Source organism: Mugil cephalus, chromosome 19, assembly GCF_022458985.1.
Source record: "Mugil cephalus isolate CIBA_MC_2020 chromosome 19, CIBA_Mcephalus_1.1, whole genome shotgun sequence".
NCBI classification, from domain to species: domain Eukaryota; kingdom Metazoa; phylum Chordata; class Actinopteri; order Mugiliformes; family Mugilidae; genus Mugil; species Mugil cephalus.
The window spans coordinates 1450520-1468825 of record NC_061788.1 but is presented as its reverse complement, the minus strand read 5'-3'; the positions used below and the strand labels follow the sequence as shown (position 1 = coordinate 1468825).

The following is an 18306-nucleotide window of genomic DNA, read 5'->3' as shown; positions in this document are numbered from 1 at the left end:
AAGGGAGGAAAGAAGGAAGGAAGGAAGGAGACGGAAAGAGAAGGAAGGAAGGAAGGGAGGGAGGAGAAGCAAGGAAAGAAGGAAGGACGGATGGAAGGGAGGAAAGAAGGAAGGCAGGAAGGAAGGAAGGAAGGAACTGGGATGAAGAGGGAGGGAGGGAGGAAGGAAGGAAAGAAGGAAGGAAGGAAGGAAGGAAGGAAGGAAGGAAGGAAGGAAGGAAGGAAGGAAGGACGAAGGAAAGAAGGCAGGAAGGAAGAAACAGGGGTGAAGAGGGAGTGAGGAAGGAAAGAAAGAAAGAAGGAAGGAAGGAAGGAAGGAAGGAAGGAAGGAAGGAAGGAAGAAACAGGGGTGAAGAGGGAGTGAGGAAGGACCAGATCAGAGTTCACATCTGGACTCTGATCCAGATCCAGGACAGATGTTCAGGTGTGAACGAGGCCTAAGTTGGTTTTATTTTAACTGGTGTTAATTATAATTAACAGATTGAATCTGTTTTTCTTGGATCTGTTTTGTCTCCTCACCGTTCAGGCCTCCGGTCGTGGGAGTAGCCGTGGTCTGTTTCTGTGTGTCGTACGAGGGTCCGATGGTTCCCAGGTCCTAGAGGACAGAGAACAGGAACTTAAACCTGAACTTAAACCTGAACTTAAACCATCGTCCTCGTCTGTAACGGCTCCGCGGTAAATACCTGATCCAGAAGACCAAACTTAGGATATTCCTCCTCCAGGTCTTTACTGCCGGGGTCGGGATGTTCCTTCACCAGGAAAACGTCTCGCTCTTTGCTCTGGAAAATAAATGTGTTTTATATTATATTATATATATGAGCCACAGGTTCAGTGACGACGTCTCATCCCTGTGAACTTACCATGGTCTTCACTATGTTGTTGGGCCACGTCAGCTTCCCCGGCCTCTGGCGGGTCGTCATACACTCCCAGTACTTATCAATGAACGGGATGATGTCCTGCAATAACCAACATTCAATAAAACTCTTCATGCAATCAAGTGAAATTCATTCTCCAGGGTTTCTGTAGGTTTGAACGAGGGGAATTTAAGAGTTTTTAAGACGTTTACGGGTTAAATTTAAGACTAAGTAGAATAAATAGAGGGGTGACATCAGTACGGCATCAATCTGGAAGATGACATGTTGGTTTTACGATTCGACATTATTGTATTATCTTATTATAACTGCGATATATTGCAATGTTTTACATAGTTCACTGAGAATTTTTAAATGCAGCTTAAAATACACGTTGTATATATGTACATCACATGACAGTGATAACAGATAAATGATCCATTTCCAATTTATGGCACTTGTACAGAAAAAGTGGACGTGCAGGAACAGAAGTCGCTCACAATCGGCCCAAAACACGACTTTTTCTTTCAAAATGATACTAAGACATTCAAAATCAATACTGAACTGGAAGATCAAGATTTTCTTCCCCCGTCATTTTACAGACTGAGAGAAGTTATCAGAGGAAAGGAGGCGCTAACGAAGCTAAACCAGGATCCAGAGACAAAAGTCTGGACGACGTTCCAATTAGTTAATCAGGTAAATGAAATGTTGATGCAGCGACTCTCAGCTTTTTACCTGGAATACAATGAGAACTGCAGCAGATTGTAGCTTCTCTACATTTTGAGCTTAAGCAGTAACTTCTAAGACATGACTAAATGTAATGTCAGACCTACAATGCAAAATATGCTCGTATTTAAGACTTTTTACGGCCTTAAATTGGGATTTAAAAAGGGCAACATCAGCCACCTTGTCCTTGGAGAACATGGTCTTCGGGTGCTCGTCTTGTGTCCTGGATCGCCACGTGAGGTTTGCCAGCGCTGTCAGACACATCTCCTTCAGGTCTAACACACAAAGAGTAAAACCAGACAATCAGGAACCTCTTACCATTACAAAAAATGTCTATTTAGGACATTAGGACAAAGTAACTGTTCATTAACGTGTTGGATCATTCATGGTCTCGGTCTCTTTTTAAAGACAAGACTCTGAAGTCTCTAAATGGTTTAGTTCTGGAGGAAATAAACTTTGACACAGTTAAAAAATAAGAAGAAGTCAGTGGTTTTCGCTTTAATTTTGATGAACTCATTGACTTCCACCAACGAAATCAGAAGGAAATGACTTATTGCATCATGCAGCATTTACTCAAACACAACTCATGTCCAGAGCTCTGATTGGTTCACAAACATACGAGCACCCAGAGGAATATTAAAAGGTTATAAAATTACTGAAGATGAATTCAACGATCTAGTTTCTCCCAGATCTGATCCTGAAGCTGGTTTCCTGTTGCTTCCTAAAGTCTCTCCTTGTCTTCTCCTAGAGTCGACTGGATTCAGTCCATTAAATCTTTCTTTAAGTCAAAGTTAATGTCGTGTGAAGCTCGAACCTTCTGCCATAAACTCTCTAACTCTCTCTGGAAGATTTGTCTCCAGGAAACTTTTCTCTCCTTTTAAAGTGTTCAGTGTTTGTTGTTGCTTGGCTGAACTTCCTGGATTCTGTTTAGATGACGTCCTACTATCACTTCACCAACACGTCCAACACAGACATGACACCGATCAGGACGTCCCTGGTTTTTTAGTTCTATGCAGAGAAAACACCTACTTGCTTGTTTTCTGAGGAAGTATGTGTTTCCACTGTGATGACACACGTTGCAGTGAAACACATAGTTGGTCATAAAGGGAAGACAGGTTCTGTAGAAGAGGAGGAGAAGCAGAAAAGCGTCATTCACGCAGATCTAATGATAAATAAAAGATTTCCTGGCTGAATTGTACGTACGCGGTGTCGATGCCGAACGTGTCTGCGGTGAACCACTTCATGCACAAGGCGCATTGCAGCTCCACCTCTCCCAGCTGCCTCCCGCTGTCCTCGTCTCCAGACCCGGTCAGAGCTTCAGCAGCTTCAGAGCCTTCACCGGCCGCCTCCTGGCACAAAGAAAAGCCTCCGTTCATCAACACAACTGTTTAAAAACGAGGCCAGGAGGCACCGCAGCTACGATACGAGACCTGCTCCGATCAGAGGAAAAGCTTTTCCAGTTTGTAAATTCATGCTGGGATCCAGATTAGACCCTCTGGTGTTTGACACCTGCTCTTGACTGGGTTATAATCCTAACATACAGTCGTTCAATCTACCATTTAAAAACAACGTGAGAGCGCTACCATTCCTTCTTTGCCGTTGGATGATTCCGTGTCCATGCTGGTGGGAACTTCCCCAAACGTAGACTCTCTAAAAAAAACAACAACACACAAATCCAGTTTTAGATGAGCTCACATTTACAGATAAACTTCATATAGACCAGTAATAAAACACATCATGAGCTGAGTCGTGTCAAACTACACTGACATTCACTAAATATTAGCAGCATCATTTTAAACCACCTCTGTTCAATAGTCGTATTATTGGTTTTGGTCATTTAACTTAACTGCAGCGATAAATTCACATCATTTACTTTAGAAAAACCAAACTTTGAACCACATAGAGGCAAACGTTTAATTCATACTCATATGTGCTCTTTAATTAGTTTACTTCAGATTTTAGAATCTGAGTGCTGGTCTGCACATACGCAAGATTTATTAATTCTCTACATTCTTCTTTTCATTTCCTTCATCCATTCATTTCTTTCTTCCTTTCCTTCCTCCCTTCAATCACATATACTCGTATGGGTTCATTACTTTGTTTATTTCTGGTGAATGCATCCAGATAGGTCAGGATATTCTTCATTTCCTTTCCTTGTTTCTTTCCTCCTTTCTTTCTTTCTTTCTTGGGTCATTCCCGTGATTTTATTATATTGCTCCTTTTAATAATTCTACTTTTTCACTGTTCTAAATGAATTGTTATTAGCTTCACTTGAACATTAACTATTTATTCCCCTGTTTTAATTACCATTTGTTTTTTAAATTCTTTTCATCTTCTTAATATCACGTTTTTATTTCTATTATTTTAATGTAATTTGATGCCTTTGTGAAGCACTTTGAATATGAACGGAGCTACACAAACAAACTTAAATACCCCATTAGTTTAAATTTACAGAACCTAAATGGACTCTAGAGTTGAAGTAAAATATCATATTAAGTTTTAATCATAGTCAGAGGTCAGTTTTGAGACAGAGAAGCTTTTAAAATGTCAGGTTTGTTGATGAGGAGCTGCTGCTTCTTTACAAACGGCAGCTCCACTCTTTGTGCTAACGTTAGCGTGCTAGCCGGCTGGCTAACTAAAAACCGCTACTATGAGGCGCAGAGAGCGCATGTGCAGGTTATACTCTCCCACAAGGTCCGCGTTTTAACCCTCATCCTAAAAACAACCAGAAAGATGCTGTACGGAGCACACATACCCCTCTCCGGTCTCCGGTTCGGGTCCAGCTGCGCTACCCGCCTCTACCTCCGACGCCATGTTTCAAATCCAATGAAAATATAAAATATCGCGAGAGTGACTGACCCCACGAGAGCAGCGCCTCCTCAGGCCGAGAAGAGAACTGCGCTATTCAAGTTGGAGAAGACGACTTCTGCTCCTGGTATGAAACTAAGATTTCTGTGAATAAAATACAGAAAATTTCTAGTTAATCTCCTGAGACCCGAGCTTTTGTTTGCATTTTAACATTTCTCCAGTTTTCTATTTGGGATGAGTTGGACCTAAGAGGAAGATAAAAGCTTTAAATAGCTTCCTTGTGATGCCCCAAATGTCCCCAGTCCCCAATATAAGACAGAATAAGAACAAACAAACAAACAAACAGGAAGACTCAGCGTTTAAAGCATTCTTTGTATAAAGTGACAAAATGCATGTCATGTAAATATTGTGAAATACACTAAATTGGATTATTATTAATTTTTTTATTATTATTATTAGATTATTTATTACAATAAAGACACCATTGTGTAACAAAATACAGGACTGTTTATTTCAGTATTGCCAACAATGACGTCCCAATGTCCTTTAACGAGTACTTGCTAATTAGTGACGTTTGTGGCTCGGTTCTATTGATGGAATTTGTTAAATTTGTGTATCATATCAAACTAGAAACGTTAATAAGCGTAAATTCAGCAAATTAATTTCATTGGAATTTTATTTTTCTTATTTTATTATTCTTGTAAATATTGTGTATATAGATTTTTGTTTTTCTATTCTATTTTTTTTATTATTATTATTGTTGATTTTAGTTTTATATATATATAATGTGTATGGTATGTATGGTATGTATCTAATGAACCCTCAGAGCTGTTTGGAACAAACGTCCTATTATGAAGGTAGTGATAATGTTTCACATTTTAATTTGACTACAGCTTATACTGTAGACCTGTTACTTCAGGGCCTGGATCGATCCACCAGGGGGCAGATGACGCACATCAAACCTCACATGAGGGTAGAGCAGAGGTCTGACAGACTCACGGGTCAAATGTGATAGAGCTGGAGTTTAAGGAGCATTTGCTTGGAATGCATCTTAATTTCTTTAAGAAAAGATTAAGATCTTCAGGTATTTTGGGATTAGTAAAAGTCCAAAATGATGTGGACTCAGGGATTATTTCACCGTATATTACAATTTAAATCACTGATGTGTTTCAGAATATAAAACTGAATATAAAACAATGAACAATGTCCTCACAGGAGTACTAGGGAATGTGTTAAATTTTCATGTCATATCAAACTAGTTAAAAGTTAATAAAGATAAATAAACATGTGCATTGACCCTTTGCAGAGAGAAGTGTCCCTATATGAGGACAGCAGGTCTAAATGATGTCCTCATATGAGGACATTAGCCCTCTCAGGAGGTTAATGTGTTGTTCTCTGTTCGCCTGCAGCTCTAATCCACATCACTGCAGGAACCACCAGGTTTCAGTTCCAGATTTTAAGAACCAGTCAATACCTGCAAATATAGCTCCCAGTTATTTCCACCTGTGGCCTCCTGCCTCCGCTCTGAGGAGCCAAAGTGTCTCTTTAACCCTTTATAGGTCCATGGACATTATGTGAAAACTAAGGAAACATCCTCAGGTCTAATCAGGGTCTAATGTGGTCTACAAGGTCCCCCTCTGAACTGGTTTATCAGGAACCATGAAGAAGAACAAGTGTCCTAATGTTTCTAATGTGATGATGTTGATGATGTTCTAATGTGACAAATACATGTTTACATTAGTTTAAGGACCAGGAACCAGATATGAGACCAGAACCAGATATAAGACCAGGAACCACATATGAGACCAGGACCCAGATATGAGACCAGGGACCAGATATGAGACCAGGAACCAGATATGAGACCAGGAACCAAATATGGAACCATGAGACCAGAACCAGACATGATACCAGGAACCAGATATGAGACCAGAACCAGATATGAGACCAGAACCAGATATAAAACCAGAACCAGATATGAGACCAGGAACCAGATATGAGACATTCATTCTTCAGGATTTAACTCAGAAAATATTTCACTTCATTAATAATATTCATTAATCATTAATGAATATATATTAATAATATTTAAAATGTTTTAACAGTAAAAATATTACATTTTCTTCACCGGTTTCTGTGTTTTCTTGTGTATGTCTCAGTCTATACAGTGTGTTTTCATTTAATACGTGATAGATAAAAATCTAAAGTAGCTCAAACCGACCCAACATGTCCTCATGTCCTGATGTCCTCATGTCCTCATGTCCTGATGTCCTGGGCTCCAGAGGGTTGAGACATGATGTTTTTATTGTTTTAAAAGAAAAAGAAATGTTTCGTCTTTATTCTGTAAAGTATAGATGTGTTGATCCACTTACTGATGGAGCTGCTGTATGAACTGATGCTGAATGAGAGAAACTAGAATAAAGTACAATATGTGTAATATCTCTTATTATTTATCAATTTCTCTGTTTTCCATCCGTTCTTTCTCTCTTTCTACTTGATTCCTTTCTTCCCTAAACTAACTAACGTCAGAATTAAAGACTTTAACGTGTGTTTCCATCTTGTTTATGGTTCTGCTCCATTACAGACATCGTCTGTTGGAAGTGATCAGCTGATAGTTTTAGTTTCCAGTTTTATTTCTGAATTTATCTCCATAAATAAGTGCATTCGGCTTCAGTTGAGTTTCTAACCTTCAGCCTTCATAACAAACCGCGTGTGTGTGTGTGTTAGTCAGATTATGTGTCGGAGCTCATAGGCCGGCCGGTCTGCGCGCACATGCTCAGTGAGCCGCCGCTTTGCGCACGGAAGCTTTAAGAGCGCAGCGGCTGGAGGCAGGCGGCAGCAGAGAGAGCGGAGAGGAGAGGAGAGGAGCTCCAGCCACGAGCCATCCGGAGCCGGAGGAGGAGAGAGCGGACCACCAGCCGCCAGATGAGCCACCCCTGACAGCCGCAGACCCGGCTCTGCGCTGGGCACCCGGAGCAAGGCGCAGGACCCTGCGCCACGCGGCTCAACTCACAACTTCTCCACAGACTTTCTTCTCTCACTTGTTTCCTCGCCCTCCCCATCATCATCATCATCATCATCACCACCGCCGCCGCCATCCTCATCATGGTGCTGGGGAAAGTGAGGGCCCTGGCCGTCTACTTTGACAGCCTGAACGAGAACAACCTGCCCGTGTTCTCCGGCGGAGACCTGGTGTCGGGCCGGGTGGTGGTGGAGGTCACCGGGGATGTGCGGGTCCGGAGCCTGGACATAACCGCGAGGGGAGTCGCTAAGGTCCGCTGGACGGAGTCGAGGAACGCCGGGGCCAACACGGCTTACACCCAGAACTACACGGAGGAGGTGGAATACCTGCACCACTACGACACCTTGATCGGCGAGGAGAGAGGTGAGTGGCTGCTCCTGCTCTTCCTGCTGCTGTTCACAAGTGATGAGGCTCAGCTGATCAATGCGACAAAACTTTATTAATACAGAGGGCGCAGTGGTACTGATGCAACAGCTGATCGTTGATGGATTCATCCTCACGCCACACGAAGAAAACACACCAAACTAAACATATGTTCAGCATGTGTGGACGGAGGGATGAGGGGGGGCACGAACAGATGTTTATTCACGGCTCTTATTTTTAAACTGTTTGGGGGAAAAAACACAACCAACAGGGAAAAAAAAAAAAAAAAAAAAAAAAAAAAAGTTCTGCTAAAAGTTCGACCAAAAGCGGAACTCGACCCCGAGTCGAAACCTGTCGAAGTGTTAAAGTGTGTCGGTGTTTGTGTCGAAAAGTCGTTTTCACTGATGACATCCTGGAGAAGGCAGAGAAGAGAAGGCAACTCCCTTTGTTAGAAGCGGTTCAAACCTGTTCAGAAACTGCCAGAGAGGAGGGAGGGAGGGAGGGAGGGGTGAGGAGGAGGGAGGACCAGACTCTCTCTCTGTGTGTGTTAGTATGTAAACGTCTCAGCGGCTGTTTCAGCCTCCAAACCTCCGTCTACCTGCTGCTCATGCAAAACACACGCGGACAGTTTAGTTTAAGCTTTTTATTTAAATAAAGCCACGTCCCTGAAGCCCCGTCCTCCTCCTCCTCCTCCTGTCTCTGAGGAGGACGTTTGGTTCCCGTGTCCTGGATGGATGCAGACCAGTGTTTGGGGTCAGAGGTCAGAAGAGATGAGGTCTTTAAATGTTGAGCCGCGTTTTCTGGACCTTTTTCTGAGCTTCGTCCTTAAAAAGATGCAGTTTGTCCAGGTTTCAAGTTCCTTTTCCACTTTATTTATTTTACATATAACGTAGTGGTAGTTCTTTTTGCCGTCATATTTGACACAGGTGTGTATTTTATGTAGCTTATTAATCCCATAAAGCTCCATTTTAACCATTTTTAACCTAAATTGTTACGTTGTTACCAAACACAAAGTCTCCTCCCTGAAACAGCACATGTTCATTTTTCTTTCTACTTTATTTTTACATAAATATTTTAATCTACTTCACAACTAATCACAAAAACTAAACATTTGATTATTTTCTAACTTTTAACCCTTTATATGTCAGTGTTTGTGAAAACTGATTTTATTTGTCCCTTCATGGTTAAACTCAGGTACTAAAATAGAGTTAAAAAGGTTTTTTACCAGACGCGTGTCGCTTCATTTCCTTTCACATATAAATAAATAAATAAATAAATAGAAAAAGGGTGAAAAAAATCATATAAAGTAGATATTTTTTTAAAACAAACATAAATGTGTGACATGTGGTTATAAAACCTGCAGAGACTTATATGAGAACCACGCCCTAAAGATTCACTTAAGTAATAATTCATCATTATCTATGTGTTAAAAGTGAAAGGGAAACTGGTCTGATCCTGTTTTTCCAGTTAATTAAACTCAAACAGCAGAAAAGTCTGAATGTTTTTCTCTTACAATAACAAAGATGAAGTAATTAAATGTACGTAGTCGTTGCTGGACTCAAACTAAAATAAAATTACTCCTACAAATTATGTAATCAATTAAAAAAACTTTAAAAAAACAAGTTTTACTTTTTTACAAATATATTAGAGGTTTACAGCTGCAGTTCTCTGGTTAAAACGTGGATGGAAACTACACAACATCCTGGTCTTTGTTCAGTCTATAACCATAATAATCAGACTGACAGAAGAAGAAGAAGTTTCTAAAATAAATCAGAAGTTAACGTGTGAGAGTTTCTCCAGCTTTTAAATGTGAGTCGTCATGAAGATAAAGTCTCCAAACATCACAACATGTTTTATTTTATTGCAGACGCACGAGGCTCAGATAAAGCATCAGCTGGAACATTTAAACCTGGATGGATTAATGGACTAATGATTAACTGGGCTCAGATACGGATGTGACTGATTAATCTTTTAGGAATTAATCACCTCCGTGTTTTTCTTGGTAAATGTGGCTGAAAGTTCAGCGTGTTCAGGCTTCAGACACATTTATTTTATTATATATATATTATTTATTTATTTTCATTCCAGCTCATTTAAGAGTCACAGAAAAGAATATATACAGAATATATCAAACGTCTTTGTTATCACTGGAACACGTCGCAAACGTTCCTTCATAAAAAAACTGATCAAAGAGAAATAAAAGAGGTTAAAGAAGCAGGAACCAGAGTTTCTGTTGCATCTCTGAAGTTCTGGTGCAGAATATGGAAGCGTTTAAGTTAAATAATGGATGGAGAACTTCCTCCCACTGCTTTTTGAATATATTCCTTTCTTCTACGTTTTTTTTATTATTATTTTTGAATATTTTTTGAAATAAATGAAGCCCAAACTTTCCAAAGCGCCTGATCTGACCAGAAGATGTTTGTATTTGTTTCCAATCAGCTGTTCAGGAGAAACAGACGTCGGTTCTTGCGAGTCGGTGAAGGCAGCTCCTCTTTTATTCTCCGTGTCTCCGTGCGTATGTGTTATTTGTGCCGTTGCGTGACAGAGCCGTGGGTCTACCTGGAGTTCACTGTCAGTACAACACCCTCCCTCCCTCCCTCCCTTCCTCCTCCCCCCCTTCCTCTCTTACCTCACCCCCCCCCCTCCCTCCTCTCATGCCACACACCACATGGCTGCGCTGATGTGGGTGGGGGCCTGTCGGCTCTCCACCAATCGGAGCGCGGCCCCGGGGATTCATGTCAGCTCGCCGGCCAATGGCGGCGCGAGCTGCAGTGCATGCGTTGGAGTTTCCAGCTGGAGGAAGCTGCTCAGTCTGGTTCATACCGGTCTACTCCTGCTCTGCTCTGGGTAGCCGGTGCTCGCACACACACACACACACACACACACACACACACACACACACACACACGTATACATAAGTATGTAGAAATATAAATACTCGTATGTATGTGTGTGTGTTTATGACACTAAAGCACAGTCAGACGGGGGGGGGGGGGGGGGGGGGGGGGTTGTGGGGGGGGGGGGGGGGCAGGAAGCTGAAGTCGATCGGGGTCGACTGGTTTTCAAACAGAAGAAATGAGGAAGTGGATGGAGGTCACGCTCAGACTCCTCTGGGCGTGTTACTCTTTACTCACACTGATAAAAGACCAACACAGCTGCCTGCACATGAAACGCAGCCACAGCCCCGACACGACAAAGACACGCACACAGACACGCACAGAGACACGCACACAGACACACACGGAGACAGAGACACGCACACAGAGACACGGACAGAGACACGACAAAGACACGGACAGAGACACGCACACAGACACGCACAGAGACACGGACAGAGACACACACAGAGACACGCACACAGACACGCACACAGACACGCACACAGACACGCACAGAGACACGCACAGAGACACACACAGAGACACGCACACAGACACGCACAAAGACACGCACACAGACACGCACAGAGACACACGGCTCGTATGTCCCCTCTGGACAAACACAGACGAGGCTTTTTAAGAACGTGAGTCTGAAAATCATCGGAGGCGACGAGTGAAGGAAGTTTCTGTTGAAAAAATTGAAAAATGACAAAAAACCCGTCAACAAAAAAACTGAACCCGTCCAGTAGTTATTTAAATTATCATTCAGAGATTAAGAGACAGACTTTTAATGAAGATATGCATTTGTACGTGTAAACTATTATTAGAGCCGCCAACCTTTTCTTTCTTTGTGTTAGGAGCATGTGGTGGTTCGGCCTTTAAGGGATTAATGAAGTTTTCAATAAGAATAAATTCATTTAATATAAAAGTTAACTCATTTCGTCCACTTTTAGCAGCCTACTTTTTTTTTCGAAGCACCTTATTAATTTTTTTATTTTTAATATATCATTTTTGTTTTTATACTTTATTTATTTTTATTTTGTATTATTATTTTCATATAATCCCTGTAATTCTTTTTTAGTTTATTCACATTTATTCGTTTCCCTGGGGACAGATGACGTTTTCTGAATCTGAATCTGCAGAATTATGACTTTTCGGAACAAAAGAAGAATGAATTAATCTTTCTTTAAACCTCCTGTAACTAAATCAGACTGATATTATGTGTTAGTTCTCAGAGTTTGACCAGGAGACGTGTCTTCCTTGTGTTTCAGATGAGGACTGTCCAGAGGAGGGACTCACCGTCCTGCACGCCGGCTTCCACGAGTTCGCCTTCAGCTTCAACCTGCCTCAGATGTGAGTTTACATCCAGTTTCCTCCAAACTTCACTTGGTTCCAAGCTTTAAAAAAAGAAACATGAGAAAATATTAAATAAGGACGCGAAAAGACTCAAAGCATCAACAAACGGTTCATCTCCATCAGTCTGGTCATTAAAGCTCATTAGGAGCTTCCTCAACACTGAGATTATCATGATGTATAAATACATATTATCAGATATATAATCATATCACACATCTGAGAAATAAAAGGTGAAATATTTTAGTAGGAAAATGGAAAAAGAATAAAGTTCGCTTTAAAGAACCAGGAACAAGAAGAGGAAACAATGAGGAGAAAAGAAACATCTCCACAAAGAAGAGACACGAGTAACGAGGACAAACTGTCAGAGGACACAGGAAGTCAAACAGAGAACGAACTAGGAAATAAAACAAGAAGAACTAGAAGTAAACTGTTCAGACCTGCTCCTGGAGAAACACACGGGACCAGATATCAGATTATTTTTGGATTAAAATATGTAGATATGAACAAGAAGCCTTTAAAATTTCATTTATTTGACTGTTTCTGTTTCTTATTTAAGAGTCAGTGAGACGTCGAGGTTCAACAATTTAGATTCTTTTTGATTTCAATATAAATTTAACTGAATTAATGTTCCTAATAAACCAGGTCAGAGGGGGAACTTGTTCTTCTTCATGGTTCCTAATAAACCAGGTCAGAGGGGGACCTTGTTCTTCTTCGTGGTTCCTAATAAACCAGGTCAGAGGGGGACCTTGTAGACCACATTAGACCCTGATTAGACCTGACAATGTTTCCTTGATCTTCTCTGATTGGCTCAATGAAAACCACATGACAATAAACCTCACTGAGAGGAACAGGGGCGCAATTTAAAATGTTCCGAATGTGGTTAAACTGACGCCATATAAGCTGTCTCTCAGTCTAAACCCCTACACTTCATGTAAGCTTTCACTAGCTGTGGGACACTACGCGTAACATCGTTTGACGCGCAGTTAATGACGTCACTGCTGTCGCATCATTACGTGTCAGACTGCCGCGGCTCCCCTGGTTATCCCATTATAATTTACACATTACTAAAACGTTTTGATTTTGTAAACAAATATGTGTGATGATCATGAAATAAAAATATATTTAAAAAAAAAAAACTGTTTCATATATTCGCGACGAAACTTCAAAACGTATCTTACTAAGGGCCGCTAACGATTCTCTAACGGCCGCTAATGCTATCTAGAGACGCAATGCATGATGGGATACCCACCTCCCGTTGAGTGATAATAATGGCGTTAGGGCGACTTTGTGTGACTCGATCTGAACCTTGAGGTTCCAGGATGAGACGAGGAGGACAGGGAGGCGTCTCACTCGTACCGGTACTAACGTGTCTCCGTCCCCCGTCCCGTCTCCGGCAGGGCCCTGGCCACGTCCTTCGAGGGGAAGCACGGCAGCGTCCGCTACTGGGTGAAGGCGGAACTGCACCGTCCGTGGCTGCTGCCCGTCAAAGTCAAGAAGGAGTTCATCGTGTTCGAGCACATCGACATCAACACGCCGCTGCTGCTGGTGGGTACCTCTTAGCTTAGCCTAGCCTAGCCTAGCTTAGCTTAGCCTAGCCTAGCAATATTTTAAATACTTATTTTACATTTAACTAATAAAACAAGACCATTCAGCAACAAAAGATATTAGAAGTATTATTTTATTTATTTTAAATAACTGTTTTTAGATAAAAATAAAACTATAAGTACTATAAGAAGTACATAACAACTGGATTTTATTTTACTAACGTTAGCTGCTTTGACTTCACCTACTACTTAAAGCATATTTTTTAAAGTAAATATGTTTTTAATCTAAAATTGTTATTATTAATTAATTAATTTCTAATAATTTGTAATCGCACAGTAAAACTAATCTGGATAAAGCGTCATGGTATCAGATCTAACGTTACAGATCCTCCTGTTTCTGATGAAACTCGTCTCTAATGTGTCTCAGGCTCCTCAGGCCGGGACCAAGGAGAAAACTCTGTGCTGCTGGTTCTGTGCTTCAGGTCCCATCTCCCTCAGTGCCAAGATCGAGAGGAAGGGTTACACACCAGGTGAGCGCCTCCTCCTCCTCCTCCTCCTCCTCCTCTTCCTCCTCCTCCTCCTCCTGTACTCATGCGGCCTCTCCTCTCTCTCTCAGTCTGATAGACTGATCTCTTGTCCCCTCTCTCCAAGGCGAGTCGATCCAGATCTTCGCTGAGGTGGAGAACTGTTCGTCCCGGGTGGTGGTGCCCAAGGCGGCGCTCTACCAGACCCAGACCTTCTTTGCCAAGGGCAAGGGCAAACAGATCCAGCAGCTGGTGTCCAACCTGCGGGGCGAGCCCCTGCAGCAGGGCAAGAGCCAGAGCTGGGAGGGCAAGATGCTCAAGATCCCCCCGGTGTCCCCCTCCATCCTGGACTGTCCCATCATCAGGGTGGAGTACGTCCTCGTGGTGAGTTCAGGAAATTCAAAAAGCTAGCATCACTTAGATCAAACTATTTGTTCTGGGTAATATCCGTTTTAGTTCATTATTTGTCACTACAGAAACAGGATGTGATGTAACAGGCCACCACCAGTTGCCATGACAACTAGATTGTAAATGTGGGGCCGTGTGATTTGGGGAAAAAATAAATAATAATAAAAAGTGTATAATCCAACGTTTCCTTGTGGCTGGTGGAGGTAGAACAGAGCGTAGGATTAATTAAACCAAAAACAAGAGGGAGTCTGGAGGGAAGTGTGGGCGGGGCATCGATACAGTGGCTCCACCCCCAGACTCTGGCTCCAAAATCCAAGATGGCGCCGCCCGTATCTGGGAAATTAGCTTTAGTTTTAGTTAGTTTGGACGTGTTGTACATATTTACATACGGTCAATGGTTAAAATACACTGTAATGTAACGATTATTATGTCTTAATAATAAACCTTTGGTTGTAACTACTGAGTAATTACTAATATTTAGTAGAATTAGTTTCCTGCTGTATTAATTAGACTCGTTGAGAACCAGCTGAATGTGTAAGTGGTTCCTGCAGGTGTACGTGGACGTCCCCGGGGGTCTGAACCTGTCTCTGTCGTTGCCGTTGGTGATCGGGACCATCCCCCTCCACGCCTGCACCTCCCGCACCTCCAGCATCAGCAGCACCTGCAGCAGCACCTGCAGCAGCCTGCGCTGGCTGGGGCTGCCCGAGAGGCCCGAGGGTAAAGGCGCCGCTCCCCGCTCTGAGCCTCCGTCCACGCCCCTCACACGCAGATCGATCTCTAACACGTGTCTGTCGCTTGCAGCTCCGCCGAGCTACAGCGACCTGGCCATATCAGAGTCTCACAGGAGGGACTGCCTGCAGGGCTGCGATAGGTCCGACCGCGACGCAGACGACCACTCATCTCTGCTCACATACATCACCGAGTTCAGATATCTGCCACCACCACTCTACTCCGAGGTACGTGTCACCGAGGAGGACCTGGAGTAACCCTACACCCTGGAAACCGAGCCAACACTCACTCAGCCTCAGTTTATTACTTTACACCTCGGGTTTATTAGGTTAATTCTGTTTTCAGAAGATATAATCAGCTCTGGTGTCTGGCAACAGGAAAACACAAGATATCAGGCAGAGGAAACGCTCCTCAGGCTGCAGAACTCCCCTGAGAAATGTTAGAATTTAAAGATTTTTCAGTCTCACGTTAGTCCAGTGACATGTTTTCATGTGTCTAGATCATTTAACACAGCAAATACAGCTTTAAATACACGTTTGACTCAGGAAAACCCAGAATGTTGAAAGTCAGACCTTTTCTGAGGATCATAATTCAGTCAAACTCGAACACACGTACACGATAAACATAGTTTTAGATTCTACGTGAATATGAATATATCTGATGTCCATCACAAGGACGTGTCCATAAATCTATCAAGACGTCACAGAGAGAAAACGCTTCTCGTAGCTGCAGAACTCCCTTGAGAAATACTCTAATTTTAAGTTTTATTCAGTCTCAAGTTAATCCAGTGACATTTCTTTATATATATTCATGATTTATGAGCAGGAGCTGGGAACAGATAATTCTGCACAATTAATGCAAATCCAGATTTACACTCTTGAGAAAGTTCGTAATGTTAAGTTTCCTTCAGTCTGTGCAGCCATGAGTAACGTACAAACAGGAGATGATGGTAGATGATTCTGAACCACTTCAACCAAATTAACCTTAAAATAAGTCGTATTTAACCAGACACATGATAAAGTTAAAGACTTTTTAGACCGATTCCTGCAGCTTCTCCAACTTTGCATCATTTCTAGAGCTTTAGTTTCTGTCCTTTATCTGCTTGGTGCCTTTGATTAAACTGGATTGGGATGTAAACATGTAGCTGTGCCCCCCCCCAGGTGGATCCGTACCCGGACCCGGTGGATGTGTGCAGCTCCGTGGACGTGAGGAGACCGGACACGTGCCCGTCCCGCTGAGGAGGGAACGTCTGCACAAACGAGACGCCGCCGGCCTCCGGCCTCCGGCCGCCGCGGACACACAGCCAGCTTCTCACCAGATCGTGTGTCGCCATGAATCCGGCCGGACCCGTCGGAGGAGGCGGGAGAAGGTCGGAGCTCACAGAGTGTTTGGCGACACGACGGACCAGGGACTTCGAGCTGGATCCTCCGCATCCTGCGCTCCAGACGAGGCACACGAACATTCTCCGAATGACACGACGCCTCCTCCTGCCTCGCAGAGAATTTTGCACATGCCGTAATTACTGTTTTGTTTTTTTTCTACCCGTGGTTTTCTATTCTGCAGATCGCCGCAGGCCTATATGCTACAGTAGACGCAGAACTCTAAGTGGCACATTTCAGATTTGAGCTTGAAGCCACGAAATTCACGACAGAGACCAGAGAACGACCTCGAGCTCTTAAAGAAACCAGTGTGAATGTGTGTGAGAGAGACTGAGTGAGTGTTTTAAATGAGAAATAAAAAACCTGACGGGGTCTAGAGTTAAAAAAAAAATAAATAAAAATAATAAAAAGCACAACTCCGACCGACCAAGATTTAAAGTAGCACAGGTCGCCTGTTTCTGCTCTGAGCTGAAGCTTCTCTCGCTGTAGATGGAAAAGAAAGCATAAAAATAAAGTGTTTACAGATGAACATGTATATCTATCTATATATATACTATATCTATACATAGATATATAGATATAGATATATCAGATCCAGAATGTTGTTCAAACATGACTTCTTCCAGCTAAAACTTCAAATTTACCAAGTGCAATATATTTTTGTATTTGTAAATCTTTTTTTTTTTGCACTAGTTTTTCATTATACTCTGTTGCTGTTTATTCCATTTCTGTGCATTATATATATATAAATATATATATTATTGTCATGATCTTCTTGCTGTCATGATCAACTTTTGATAAAATAAAAGTTTTATTTTATAAAATAATGAAACCGGACTCTGAGTTTTCTTCATCTTCATCTTCATCGTGGTCACAAACTCATTCTGCAACAAGTGAAGCTGTGGAAATATTTTAAAGAAAACAAATAAAACTATGAATGAAAACATAAAAGAATAAATGAGATTGAAGTTTAATTAAAATCCAACACTAACTAAAACACTATGACTGTGAGAAGAATCGTGAGACGAAGAACATGTTAGATCAGCAGAACTCCCTTGAGAAATACTTAAATTTTAACTTTTCTTCAGTCTCACACTAATCCAGTGATATTTCTTAATATATTCACGAGTGATTTACAAACAGGAGCTACTGACAGATAATTCAGCGCACTTTAAATAATGCACATTTTATACTTTTTAACTCCCTAACTGCATCGAGAAAACTCTTCTGAGGCTCATAATTCAGTCAAATCTCAACACAAACACACGATAAACATATTTTTAGATTCTATGTGATTAAACCTTTATGAGGATATGAATATATCTGACGTCCGTACATAAATCTGCAAAAACAAATCATGAAGACAAAAATCTCTCATCCCTGCTGCAGAACTCCCTTGAGAAATACTCAAATTTTAAATGTTCCTCAGTCCCACATTAATCCAGTGATATTTCTTAATATTTCTATGAGCGATTCACAAACAGGAGCTGCTAACAGATAATCCGGCAAGATTTAAATAACACAAATACAGCTTTATATGCTTTTCAACTCCCTAGGCGCATCAAGAAAACGCAAACTTTTTAAAATCAGACCTCTTCTCCGGATCATAGTTCAGTCATATCTCAACACAAACACATGATAAACATATTTTTAGATTCTATGTGAACAAACCTTTATGGGGATATGAATATATCCGACGTCTATCCCCGAGATGTGTACAT

General features: G+C 41.8%; 2 protein-coding genes across 4 annotated transcripts in view; one reads left to right on the top strand and one right to left on the bottom strand.

Annotated features, from left to right (window-relative positions):
* The window catches only part of ash2l (ash2 like, histone lysine methyltransferase complex subunit), a 12206-nt gene extending 7760 nt beyond the window's left edge, over positions 1-4446 (bottom strand). For both annotated transcript variants that reach the window (XM_047570542.1, XM_047570543.1), the window contains exons 1-8: positions 4332-4446; positions 3160-3226; positions 2780-2925; positions 2606-2694; positions 1757-1851; positions 860-955; positions 683-778; positions 519-594 (exon numbers count right to left, since the gene is read on the bottom strand). In XM_047570542.1, coding sequence (XP_047426498.1) covers positions 519-594; positions 683-778; positions 860-955; positions 1757-1851; positions 2606-2694; positions 2780-2925; positions 3160-3226; positions 4332-4390 — 724 coding nt within the window. In that variant the 5' untranslated portion in view covers positions 4391-4446. The remainder of the gene's footprint in view (positions 1-518; positions 595-682; positions 779-859; positions 956-1756; positions 1852-2605; positions 2695-2779; positions 2926-3159; positions 3227-4331) is intronic.
* Positions 4447-7174: 2728 nt separating this feature from the next.
* Positions 7175-17412, top strand: arrdc3b (arrestin domain containing 3b). 2 transcript variants are annotated; one of them, XM_047570301.1, is made up of 8 exons: positions 7178-7766; positions 11917-11998; positions 13399-13546; positions 13973-14075; positions 14197-14453; positions 15029-15194; positions 15279-15433; positions 16367-17412. In XM_047570301.1, the coding sequence occupies exons 1-8, from the start codon at positions 7487-7489 to the stop codon at positions 16442-16444; spliced, it is 1269 nt and encodes a 422-aa protein (XP_047426257.1). In that variant the 5' UTR covers positions 7178-7486; the 3' UTR covers positions 16445-17412. The 2 variants fall into 2 exon arrangements, with proteins under 2 accessions (XP_047426256.1, XP_047426257.1); XM_047570300.1 differs by having other exon boundaries at positions 7175-7766; positions 15029-15433.
* Positions 17413-18306: the final 894 nt, after the last annotated feature.